Source organism: Amblyraja radiata, chromosome 37 (genome assembly GCF_010909765.2).
Source record: "Amblyraja radiata isolate CabotCenter1 chromosome 37, sAmbRad1.1.pri, whole genome shotgun sequence".
NCBI classification, from domain to species: domain Eukaryota; kingdom Metazoa; phylum Chordata; class Chondrichthyes; order Rajiformes; family Rajidae; genus Amblyraja; species Amblyraja radiata.
The window spans coordinates 8,787,642-8,800,775 of NC_045992.1; the positions used below are offsets into that span (position 1 = coordinate 8,787,642).

The 13,134-nt window shown below is 39.4% G+C and overlaps 1 protein-coding gene and 1 long non-coding RNA gene across 8 annotated transcripts in view; one reads left to right on the forward strand and one right to left on the reverse strand.

Annotated features, from left to right (window-relative positions):
• The window catches only part of gbf1 (golgi brefeldin A resistant guanine nucleotide exchange factor 1), a 186,265-nt gene that overhangs the window by 170,152 nt on the left and 2,979 nt on the right, over positions 1-13,134 (forward strand). For 4 of the 7 annotated variants that reach the window (XM_033012557.1, XM_033012558.1, XM_033012556.1 and 1 more), the window contains 9 exons: positions 219-379; positions 1,985-2,231; positions 2,782-2,984; positions 4,147-4,297; positions 5,823-5,953; positions 6,055-6,156; positions 7,080-7,193; positions 10,538-10,715; positions 11,667-11,807. In XM_033012557.1, coding sequence (XP_032868448.1) covers positions 219-379; positions 1,985-2,231; positions 2,782-2,984; positions 4,147-4,297; positions 5,823-5,953; positions 6,055-6,156; positions 7,080-7,193; positions 10,538-10,715; positions 11,667-11,807 — 1,428 coding nt within the window. The remainder of the gene's footprint in view (positions 1-218; positions 380-1,984; positions 2,232-2,781; positions 2,985-4,146; positions 4,298-5,822; positions 5,954-6,054; positions 6,157-7,079; positions 7,194-10,537; positions 10,716-11,666; positions 11,808-13,134) is intronic. The other 3 variants (XM_033012560.1, XM_033012562.1, XM_033012563.1) reach the window with 2 other exon arrangements.
• LOC116966379 lies at positions 11,952-12,659 on the reverse strand. The gene is made up of 2 exons (XR_004410003.1): positions 12,252-12,659; positions 11,952-12,052 (listed from the first exon to the last, which is right to left on the reverse strand). It is a non-coding gene; the product is annotated as an uncharacterized LOC116966379 (long non-coding RNA).

The following is a 13,134-nucleotide window of genomic DNA, read 5'->3' on the forward strand; positions in this document are numbered from 1 at the left end:
TAGTCAGGATCGAACCCGGATCTCTGTCTGCTGTAAGGCAGCAAGCAGATCTACCGCTACGCAATCGTGCCACCTGTGAAATGTTAACCATATCTTGCACAGATATTGTTGGAACTGCCGAGAAATAAAGATTCTGATTTCCTGTTATTTTGGATTTTAAGCATCTATACTTCAATGTACGTGATCTTACAGTAAAGAATGTTGTGCTTCTTTAAAAGGTGCGCAGTCTGATAGTGAAATTGCATCCTACCATCCTAGTGAAGTTAATTCAGATCGTGGCTACACCTCAGACTCTGAAGTGTATGCAGAGCATGGGAAGCAGACCAAGGTACACCGTTCTGCCACTGATGTTGACATTGCCAGCAGTGGCTGGCTGGTGGTGAGTCATGTACAAGTGAACTGTACGCATTTTCACTTCTTGTTTCCAAGAGTCGAGAGCGTTTTATTGTCATGTGTTCCGAAAGGGGACGATGGAATTCTTACAACAGATAAGTAAACATAGAACTCTGTAAACACGATAATCAACAACAAAGTTCAGTATTATAAGAAAAATAAACAACCAACAATAGTGAAACACACTAATAATAATGTTAGGAAATTATTAACATTCATTTATTGCAACAAAATAAAGAGTTTTCAGCACTGTTTGCTAATCTGCAGTGAGTGTATTTAATAGAGAACCATAGAGCTATGCAATATGAAACAGCTTTGGACCAAACCAACAATGCCGACCAAGTTGCCTAACCAAGCTGATCCCACTTGCCTCACCTGGCCCATATCTCTCCAAACCTTTTCTATCTACATACCTTTCCACCTGTCTTTACAATGTCATAATTGAACCCTCCTTTACTGCTTCTTCTGACAGCTTGTTCCATGTTTCCACTTCCCTCAGTGTGAAGAAGTTGCCTCTCGGGTCCATTTTAAATCTTTCCCCTCTTGCCTTGAACCTATGCCCTCTAGATTTAGACTACCCTTTGCTGGGGAACAGACTGTGGCAATTCACCTTATCATTGCCCCTCATGATTTTATAAACCTCTATCAGGTCACCCCTTGGTCTCCAATACTCCAGGGACAGGAGACTTGGCAGACCCATCCTCTTCAGACCAGCCCAATAATATCCTTATAAATCTGTTCTGCATTATTTGAAGTTTAATATCATCCTTCCTAGAGCAGGGCGAATCAAAGCATACACAGTGCTCTAATTGGACCGTAACAATGTATTTGGATTAACTGAGCACCTTGGTGTATGCATTGTCCATGATACAGTAGCTTAGAAGGAGTGATGTACTTATTCTATTTCTTTCAGAAGGGCAATTCAATCAGTTGTACTCCAACTTTGTTTTCGGAATTCTATATATTCCACCTCAAACCTAAATGCATATTCATTTTGCAAGTTATTATTGAATCTGTTTCTATATTACAGATGGTAAGAAACCATACTTTCAAACAATCTCCTCTTCTCAGTATCTTCGGCCAATTCATTTCAACATGTTCCTTTCAATTTAAATTGTTGCTACATATCAAACACATCAAAAGGAAAGTAATTGTCTCTCTAAGCCTTGGAAAACTCGACATTTTGCTCACTGACTATCTGACCTAGTGCACAACATAAAAAACAGAACGTGCTGGAGGAACACAACAGGTCAGGCTGCTTGTGTGGAGGGAATGCTCAGACAATATTTCGAGTTGGGACCTTTCTAACTGACTAAAGATTTGCAGTTTCTTCTGTCTCCAAATCCCAGTGCACATTTAATAATTCAAAATATTTTGCAGTATGTTAAATGCACAAGGTTGACACTGCTGTGTCGTGGGACATTGATGAAGATGCTATTTAATGCGAGTTTCATATACTTGGATACTGATACATGATTATGAAACAACCTACTGTCATATACCTAAAAGAAGCAATAATGCGAGAATGTTTTTTGTATATTTCTAAACTTCTAAATCTGATTGCTCACATTGTTGATGATATTTTTGGCAGGTGGGGAGAGATGACTTGGATACCAACAAAACCTCTGGCCAAGGCATGAAGCCGGGCTGCTCTCCTCTAGTCAATCAGTACAGCCTAACTTTGGGACAGGATCTGGGCTCACACGATACTAAGTCACTTATCAAGTGTGTGGAATCACTGTCGTTTATTGTAAGAGATGCCGCCCATGTAACACCAGAAAATTTTGAACTTTGTGTAAAATCAATTCGCATCTTTGTAGAAGCAAATCTCAACGGTGGTAAGTTGTGGAAGTGTTTCCTTTTCCTTGATCCACACTAAAAATCTGCATTTCGCATTAAGCAGCAAATTGTGACTAATAAATTAAAATGTTATGCGTATCTTTTTTGCTTTGCTTTACAGTCCAGCAATGTTCATTTTAGAATTTTAAACCCCTTGGGTCTTTCTAAAATCAACCCAGGCATAGACATGCAAAACATTGGTATAATAACTAAGGAATCCAGCTGTTTTTCATTGCATCATGTCATTCAGTAAAGATTAATATACAGCTATGATCTTGCATGGTATGCATGTGAGCGTCTGCATGTTTGTGAAATGGTAAGAGAAGAAGCAGTTTACAGGGGTGGCAGATGATGTTTTGCAGACTGCCACGTATATTTCTTTTCAGAATTGTTTGAGACCAGGTAAGGTATTATCTACGAAAGTACATGTGGCTAAAATTGTGGCGTTACCATCCTCATGGCTTGTCGATCATTGGATTGGATTTTTTCCTTCCGCATTGGTTTGCTGATATCACAGTTGGTATTTTTGTAATTTGGGGCTTGTTGCAGGGTATAAAACACATGAGAGGAAATCTAAAACATACAAATTTGACAAATCAAACCGACTAAAGAAGAAACAAAAGGAAAAGGAGAGTTCGATGAAGCGGTCCAAGTCTTTTAACCATCGTCCATCAAAGTTGCATAGTGATGATGATGAAGACGACAGTGTACCCGCAAGTTATCACACTGTGTCATTGCAGGTTAGTCAGGATGTAAGTATAGCAGGTCTTTCCGATTCCTCATCTTGCCTCATGCTGCCTGTTCTCAATGAGACTGTTCTGTCAAACTTGGAATCCTATTTCATTTTTTATTCCTTTTCCTTAGTTTTTCAGGGTTCCTTATTATGAAATTTCCACTTGTTTGAATTGACCAAGAGTAACTCAGTAAACTTGCCTTCCCACTATCTTTCTGTTCTAACACCTCCCCTCCCCTATCTTTCTGTTCTAACACCTCCCCACCTTTTTTCCCCACTTGTGCCCAGTGAAATGTGTGCTCCAAGTTTATTTGGACCTCAATTTTATACATTTTAATTCTCCCCTCAGCTTCAAAGTAAACAATCCTAGCTTATCCAATGTTTTCTCCGTGGGAAACTATTCTCAGTCCTTTCAGCATCCTTGTAAATCTGCTCTGTCGCACATTTGCGTCTTTTCCATTCTATGGTTATCTGAATTCTAGTAGTTGCTGTGCATTCAGGTGTACATAATTCTAGAGTGGCTTCCTGTTCTTTGTTCTGTCTGATAACCAATGAGGAAACTATCTTGTATGCCTTGTATATATGTATGAATGTATACTCCAAAAATCCTCTTTTCTACACCACATAAATCCTATTGTTGTGTATATTTCCCCTGTAGATATGTCCTACAGGAGGTAGGTCTTGTCTGGTAAATATGTCGGTGCAGTGTTCAAATCAGGGTGTTACTCAAGTGTAACATTGTTACCGGAATAATACTGGGGCTCAGGTTAAATTGTAAGATTAGTAGTTTGTATTCTTGTAAGTTTTGGAAAATTAAGGGGTGATCAAATTAAATTTTTTAGGATGATTTAATGGACTAAATTGAGATATCAGTGTTTTAGTTGGGATTATCTCAAACCCTGAATTAGGGCACTCGGGTGATGTCAAGAAGCACAACTTCATGTAATAGTTGTCTTCGATAGAAGCTTCAAAGCTATGTTTCAGTTTAAGATTTGGAAAATTGACCTTTGTAGGACAAGGGTATAAAATATAACCAAAGTGAGTAAATGGAGTTAAGAGCTAGCCATGATTTAATTGAATGTTGGACCAAGCTCAAGGGGCATGTTTTAAAATATACTTTTATAGCTTCTATATAAAATGCCTACAAGATCCAGCTAACTTGCTCGTGTCTCTTGATTCAGCTTCTGGATTTGATGCACACACTACACACCAGAGCTGCCAACATCTACAGCTCTTGGGCTGAAGAACAGCGCCACCTGGAGCCGGCAGGAAAGAAAATTGATGCTGATGCCAGAACTTTGTGGTTGAACTGCTGGTGTCCGCTGTTGCAAGGTGAGCCATTACGACCAGATTGTGGGGAGATGGTTCATAGGTTACGTATGTTTAGCTTATGAGCTCTTGGAGTTCGTGCTTTCAAAGTAATGAGAAGAAATGACAGTCAAGTCAGGAGTGTTTTATTGTCATATGTCCCAGGTAGAACAATTAAATTCTGACTTGCAGCAGCACAGCAGAATATGTAAACATATGTAAACAATATAATAAATGGGGGAAAAAAAGTTCTCTATATCAAAATATGAAATAGGGTAGGTCTTTGTACTGGCCTAGTATCTCCGTTCTTCTCCCAGTTAGATATATTAGATGGAGTTAAATGATACTTCCTCACTGGTGTAACCAACACGGCTTTTGTATTGACACAAGATGTATGATACATCTGTAGCACAGGAAGCTGAGAGGAGATTACGGGACGCATAGATAGGGTAGACAATTGGAACCAATTTGTCAGAGTGGAAATGTCAAAGACATTTGCGGAGTTCCGCAGGGGTCGGTGCTGGGGCCACTATTCTTCCCGTTGCATATTAATGATTTGGATGAGGGGATTGAAGGCTTTGTGGTAAAGTTTGGGGATGATTTGAAAATAGGTGGAGGGGCAGGTATTGTAGAGAAAGCAGGGATTCTGCAGATGGACTTGGACAGATTGAGAGAGTGAGCAGAGAAGTGGCAAATGGAATATAGTGTAGCAAAGTGTGGAGTCGTGCATTTTGATAGTAGGAATAAAGACGTAAACTATTTTCTAAATGGGGAGAGAATCCAGAAATTGGAGGTGCAAAGGGATTTGGGAGTGCTGGTGTAGGATTCCCAAAAAGTTAATCTGCAAGTTGAATCAGTAGCAAATAAGGCAAACGCAATGATAGCATTTGTTTCAAAAACGGATGTAATCCTGAGGCGCTGGTCAGGCTGCATTTCGTGCATTGTGAGCAATTTTGAGCACCATATCTGAGGAAGAGTGTGCTGGATCTAGAGAGGGTCCAGAGGTTTACAAGAATAATCCCAGGAATGAGTGGGTTAACATATGACGAGTGTTTGACGACACTGGGCCTGTACTCGCTGGAGTTTAGAAGAATGAGGGGGGACCTCATTGAAACTTACCGAATATTGAAAGGCTTGGATAGAGTGGATGTGGAGGATGTTTCCACTTGTGGGAGAGTCTTGGACTAGGGGTCATAACCTCAGAATTAAAGGATGTTCCTATAGGAAGCAGATGAGGAGGAATTTCTTTAGTCAGAAGGTGGTGAATCTGTGGAATTCATTGCCACCAAAGGCTGTGGTGGCCATCAATGGATATTTTTAAGGCAGGGATAGATAGATTCTTGATTAGTACGGGTGTCAGGGGTTATGGGGAGAAAGCAGGAATATGCAGTTAGGACGGAGAGAGTGCTTATTGATGGATCTCAATACAATCTCAGAGGAGAAATAAGAGTTTTCAGACAGATTGTGATGCTTTGTACAATGCATTAATAACAAATGTGTGCGGGAGTTTAAGGTGGGCCTCATCCATCTCTGTACATTGTCTCTTCAGGCATTGCGTGGCTGTGTTGTGATGCCAGGCGCCAAGTCAGAATGCAAGCACTTACTTACCTACAGAGAGCACTGTTAGTGCATGATCTGCAAACACTGGATGCTTTAGAATGGGAATCCTGCTTTAACAAGGTACAAAGAAGCCTCACCACCGACAATGTTTTTAAAAATCCATGTTTAAAACAGATTAAAATAAATTAGCAGTTGCTTAATCATGTTATTTGTTTGTGAAGGTATTGTTTCCATTACTGACAAAACTTTTGGAGAATATCAGCCCAGCTGATGTCGGAGGGATGGAAGAGACCAGAATGCGAGCTTCAACCTTGCTTTGCAAAGTGAGTTTGTCGTCCTTGTTTTGATGAGACGGGTTTGGGGCTGTGATGACATCCACTGTCCACTTGGGCTGTCCATGTACAATATAGTATTTAGCCACACTAGTTACAAAGATTTGATTTTGTGTGTACATTATTCTAAATTGAATTAATGACTCAGAAATATAGACTCGGAAATATATACTTGTTCCATGAGTGGCTACTGGTGATATTTCCATATATCCACATTGTTCAGGCAGCTCTCGTACAATTGATCTGGAGAATTGCTTTAGGTGATTTTTTCAGCTAATTATTGGCTATCTATGTATAAACGAATGAGATGTTGTTGAACTGGAAGCCAGTAGGTAAAACAAAATAGGGATAACTGCATTATGCTGAATATAAGGTAGTAGGGACAACCGTCATATTTTCTGGTAAGTTTCTACCTTTGTAGAAAGCTACCTCCCAGAGTGTATTTTTCTCTTACCAGCCGGCATAAGCGGTAGAAAGTCAAATCAACTAACATTGAGTTATTTATACTTTTGTTCAAAATTCAACTCAATCTGTTGGCTGTTGATGTCAAGCTCTGCATCTCACATCAGATCATAATAATTCACATTAACTACCATTCACTATATTAGATTTACATTGAATATAGTTTACATGCAATATAGTTATGTAAAATTAAAGATTTAAATTTTCTGACGCTCTGTGTTGGACTGCTAGGAGTTGCAAAGGATTAATATGTTCAGTTCGTGAGTGATGGGCCTGAGTTGTTAGCGACCTTGCATTTGAAAGAAGGCTGGCATTTTCAAAGAATTGAAACACAAGATCTATTAGATGAACTTGACTGGTCATTTTGCTAGGATGCATTTACCTTGTACAATTATATTTTGGACATTGACTTTCTTATGTAATAATATTTCTCCTTTTCTGCCCATCTAAAGGTTTTCCTCCAACATTTGTCTCCGTTGTTGTCTCTACCAACATTTGCTGCTCTATGGTTAACGATCCTGGATTTCATGGACAAGTATATGCATGCAGGATCCAGTGACTTGCTGGTAAGAAAATCTATCTTGTATCAAAGTCTCCACAAATTCTCCCTCAAAATTACCGTTTAAGTTCTGGTCCAGTTTATTTTCTTTGTGACAATTCAACAATTTGTTTAAGCATCTTATGAATGATTTAAAAAAAAAATCCTTTCTGTGGATAATTTAGAGATACAGCATGGATACAGGCCTTCGCCTCGCACTAACATTATCCTACACACACTCATGGGACAATTTATAATTTTACCAAGCCAATTAACCTACAAACCTGTATGTCTTTGGAGTATGGGAGAAAACTGGAACACCCGGAGAAAACCCATGCAGGTCACGGGGAGTAACGTACAAACTCTGTACAGACTGTACCCATAGTCAGGATCAAACCCAGGTCTCTGGCGCTGTAAGGCATCAATTCTACCACTGTGCCGCCCATCTTTGGTTATGCTGTGATTTAAGTCCCAATTTCTGCTTGGAAGTATCAAGGTTTGTTCTTGTCTTGTTCCTGTACTAGCCATATATTCTGTGACTATCTCTGTTTCCTGACAGTCAGTGAAAATAGTATGGATAAAGAGCTCAATGACATCATGCTCCCACTCCCGATTTCTTTGCTTAAGATGGTTATAACCACGAGTGATGAGAGTGCACATAATTAATCTGTACATGTAAATCCCTGCAGTTTGGATCACATGCACAGGTTTTGTTATAGAACTGTCACAGCTTCAAGCTTGCTTACAGTGCATTCAGAAAGTATTCAGACCCCTTCACTTTTTCCACATTTTGTTATGTTACAGCCTTATTTTAAAATGGATTAAACTCTTTTTTTAAATCATCAATCTACACACAATACCCCAGAATGAAGAAGAAAAAATAGGTGTTTAGAAATAGGTGTTTGCAAAGTAATTAAAAAAAATAACCGAAATATCACATTTACATAAATATTCATACCCTTTGCTATGACACTCAAAATTGAGCTTAGATTCATCCTCTTTCCATTGATTATCCTTGAGATGTCTCTACAACTTGATTGGACCCCACCAGTGGTAAATTAAATTGACTGGACATGATTTGGAAAGGCACACACCTGTCTATATGAGGTCCCACAGTTGACAGTGCATGTCAGAGCAAAAACCAAGCCATGAAGACGAAGGAATTGTCCGTAGAAACTCCGAGACGGGATTGTGTCGAGACACAGATCTGGGGAAGAGTATAAAACAATTTCTGCAGCATTGCAGGTCCCGAATAGCACAGTGGCCTCCGTCATTCTTAAATGTAAGAACTTTGGAACCACCAGGACTTCATAGAGCTGGCCTCCCGGCCAAACTGAGCAATCAGGGGAGAAGGGCCTTGGTCAGGGATGTGACCAAGAACCCGATCATCACTCTGACAGAGCTCCAGAGTTCCTCTGTGGAGATGAGAGAACCTTCCAGAAGGACAACTACATCTGCAGCACTCCACCAATCAGGCCTTTATGGTAGAGTGGCCAGACGGAAGCCACTCCTCAGTAAAAGGCACAGGACAGCCGGCTTGGCTTTTGCCAAAAGTCACCTAAAGGACTCTGGTCTGATGAAACCAAGATTGAACTTTGACCTGAATACCAAGCGTCATGTCTAGAGGAAACCAGGCACCGCTCATCACCTACTGTGAAGCATGCTGGTGGCAGCATCATGCTGTGGGGATGTTTTTCAGCGGCAGGAACTGGGAGACTAGTCTGGATCGAGGGAAAGATGAACGGAGCAAAGTACAGAGAGATCCTTGATGGAAACCTACTCCAGAGCGTTGTGGATCTCAGACTGATGCGGAGGTTCACCTTCCAACAGGACAACGACCCTAAGCACACAGCCAAGACAACGCAGGAGTGGCTTCGTGACAAGTCTGTGAATGTTCTTGAGTGGCCCAGCCAGAGTCCGGACTTGAATCCAATCGAACATCTCTGGAGGGACCTGAAAATAGCTGTGCATTGACGCTCCCCAACCAACCTGACAGAGCTTGAGAGGATCTGGATAGAAGAATGGAAGAAATTACACAAATACAGGTGTGCCAAGCTTGTAGTGTCATACCCAAGAAGACTTGAGGCAGTAATCGCTGCCAAAGGTGCCTCAACAAAATACTGAGTAAAGGGTCTGAATACATATGTAAATGTGATATTTCAGATTTCTTTTTAATTACTTTGCAAAAAATTTCTAAACACCTGATTTCGCTTTTTTATTATGGGGTTATTGTGTGTAGATTGATGATAAAAAAAAAATGAATTTCATCTATTTTAGAATAAGGCTGTAACATAACAAAATGTGGAAAAAGTGAAGAAGTCTGAATACTTTCTGAATACACTGTAGCTTCACACAACTATTCACATTGTGATAGTGCAAATAATTAACAAACTTACATAGTTAGTCGTTTAAACAAAAATATTAGAAAATTACATATTCTCTTTATCTGGTACAAAATACTGCTTGATTTTGAAAAACGAAAATGCTTTAATATTCAGGCAGTAAATTACTTCAGGGCATTTTTATAAAATATTAGACCAAGTGCAGACCCGTTGGGTCTGCTCCCCCAACGCACCCGTCTCCTGCCCATAGCCCCCACGGGTGGCATGGGGAGCAGAGCAGGAGGGGAGGCAGAGAGGGAGCCGCGGGGGGGGTGGGAGCAGAGAGGGAGGGGGGTAGATTTTGAGTGGTTGGGGGGGGTAGCGTTTGATGGGAGGGGGCGCGTCGTCGTGCTGTGGTTTCCGAACGCAATGCTCCCAGCTGCAGGCTCCAGGAGGTAGGGCCCGAGTACGGGGGGTGGGGTGACTTCACTCGCAGCGCGAGCAAGACAGTGGTTTTTTCCAAAGTTTTTTCAGATTTTTGAACATTTTCATTAATAACTCGAGAAATATAGCATGATTTTTTGAGATGAGGCGATTTTGGACTCCATGGAAAAAATCTCTACCGGAATATGTAAATTTGTTACCGTTAGCATATACAAACAAATAACACACAATCAAATAAACACACATACAAGATCAGACTTTTAATAGGTATATGATATGATGATCAAGGGTTTTGACCTTATTTCCTTACTAGTTACCATTAAATGTTATATATTTATTCTGAATGTTCAGATTTAGGATCTAATCATCAATAGAGTGACAGCACAGGAAATATTTTTGCCCAAACCTGTTGACTCTAAAATTTTAAAAAACACAGTGGGGTCAGTTTTACATTGAATTCATGCAGACCCAGCCTTGAAGCACCTTATTCTCAACGTATAAAATAAATCTTGTCAAGTGAAAAAAACTTAATTCCAGTGGAATTTGCTTACAAATATTCTATTATTTGTACATTTTTCATTCTGCTGTGGAATGTCTTTCCTTTCAGTTGGAAGCAATTCCAGAATCACTAAAGAACATGCTACTGGTCATGGATACAGCTGGCATTTTCCACTGTGCTGAGTCGAGGACTGGTTATTCCCAGCTTTGGGAGATTACATGGGAAAGAATCGATTGTTTCTTGCCTCGTCTAAAGGATGAACTCTTCAAACAAACAGTTATTCAAGGTGAAAAACATATGCTCCATGTTTAACTTTTTAATTTGATGCCCCCCTTGCATGTAAATTAAGCATATTCCTAAATTAAGATAATAGGAAATGCTGATTAAATTGTGATCCCACATTTTCAGCAATACTGATATAAAGTAGGATGTGGTCAGGTTGGAAAACAGAATCAATAACAAAAAGTTTGCATTAATAGCCAGCTCCCTTGGGGATCACTCTAAAATGGACCAATTAATATCAGTGAAAGTACAGATAATACAGTAGAGCTAATTTCGTTTCGTCATTTCGTTTGGACCTCAAGAGGTCCAAATGACAAATAAATTGTATTGTATTGTATTGTAATGAGAAAGTAGATGCCTGAAATGGCAGAGAGGTGGCAGGAAACGTGAAGGGGTCTGAATACACTGTATGTCCCCTAATGCTGCCTCAGTATGAATATGGGGCCGTCTGGTATGAGCATTCTTTTGGTTCATGGAAGATGTTTACTTCAATCCACTCGATGCAATTAATTTTAGTTGATGTCAACATGAGTGTGGGCATACACAATTTTTGGTGCGAGTCAGCTGGTATGAACCAGTACCATTATATTGGCCAATTGTGAAACTGAAATAGTAATCGGCAGTGTCTACACATACAATAAATATTTTTACCTTTTAATATTCCCCCTTGTCCTGCGCAATTTGGTGACATTTGTTATATTTTACTCCCCAATTTAATTGTTTACCTTCAGGGTTCTTCTGTGTTATAAAGGATACTGTAACGTGCTGTGTTTTAACTGCTCTTTTTCAGGGCATATTTTCAATGTTTGTTAATCACTGTATGCTTCCGAAATTATGGGCGTTGATTATTCAGTGCATCTCTGGAAGTGTTATTGTTGTTGGAATAATATAAAAGGAGTTGCAAATTTTTTGGGTAAAAAGCTAAATATAATGCTGATGATTTTTAATTTTGTAGATCCTGTCCTTGGTGTACCAGACCCATCTTCTAATTCAATGCAGCATCTTAGTGGACAAGCATCTATACTCCCTGGTTCAGATACAAATCCATCTGGTCAAATTACAGCATCAGAAAAACCCACAGAGGCTTGTGCCAAAGGTGAGCAAAGTTGAGTAGTTTTCAGGCCAGGAGGGCTTTGGTGTACAAAGTCATATTCCATCTTTTAATTACAAAAACTCGCTGAAATTGAACTTTAGATTTGATTTCTGGTTTCCTGCCTTAAGTTGTCCAACTTTTTTTTTCCTCCAGCTGCCATCACAATTGTTGCAGGCATTGTTACTCTCAGCACAATTTAGTCCAGTCACTATGAATCAAGAGATTTGGGTAAAAGGCCCACAACAGAGCTTGGGCATACAGTGTTTAAGAAGGAACTGCAGATGCTGGAAAATCGAAGGTACACAAAAATGCTGGAGAAACTCAGCGGGTGCAGCAGCATCTATGGAGCGAAGGAAATAGGCAATGTTTCGGGCCGAAATGTTGCCTATTTCCTTCGCTCCATAGATGCTGCTGCACCCGCTGAGTTTCTCCAGCATTTTTGTCTACCTTGGGCATACAGTGTTGGCTCGCCATGCAATAATAAATTGTCAAATACTTTATTAAACTAAATTTGGTGTCAAATCCCAATCACCCTTGAGGGCAAAGAATTATGCCAACGATTTAACAAATATTTAATTCCTTAGCAGAATAAATGGAGCGATTCAAAATATTTTGGAAATCATAGTAGATTGAGTAATAATGGCCAGCCAGTGAGAAAGGCAACCTAGTAATGATAAAAATGAAGTTATTGCAAGTGGTCAGATCTCTTGGACCTTGCCGCTTTCTGACTGCTTCAAAAAAAAAATTAGTCTTTAAGCGGTTCCAGAAAAAATGAAACCTTTCTTTCCAAATCATTTTGATTAACACAATATTACCTTTTACAAATGAACCCATTTGTGGTCTGTGAAATTCTTTTTTTTTCTAAATGGCACCCTGTAAATAACATACCAAATTAAGTTAGTAAATAGCACTGTACGCTTTTTAAAAGCAGCAACAATTACTCAATCATGTGGAGAAATAAGCACTTAAAGAGAAAAAAATTAAATAGTGTGGTATGTCATTTCATTACATAACTTAAACGGGAGCCAAAAATTACACTTGGTTAATGAAGATTTTGTTTGAGTAACATGAACTATTATCTCAAATGCTAATGCAATTTTGCATAATTTAAACACTACACCTCTAAACAAATCTCCGTTTCTGTGCTTCCATCTGAAGACTAGCAACAATGTCCAAATTCCTGCTCTGCCATTCAGCAGGAAGTCAGCATCTTCAGGTTTCAAAATACAATCTCTTCTGTTAATAATCAATATAATCATGGCATGTTGGTTTTAACCTATTAAATGATTTTCAGTAAAATATGAACGTTAATTATATTTTTTGTCCTCAG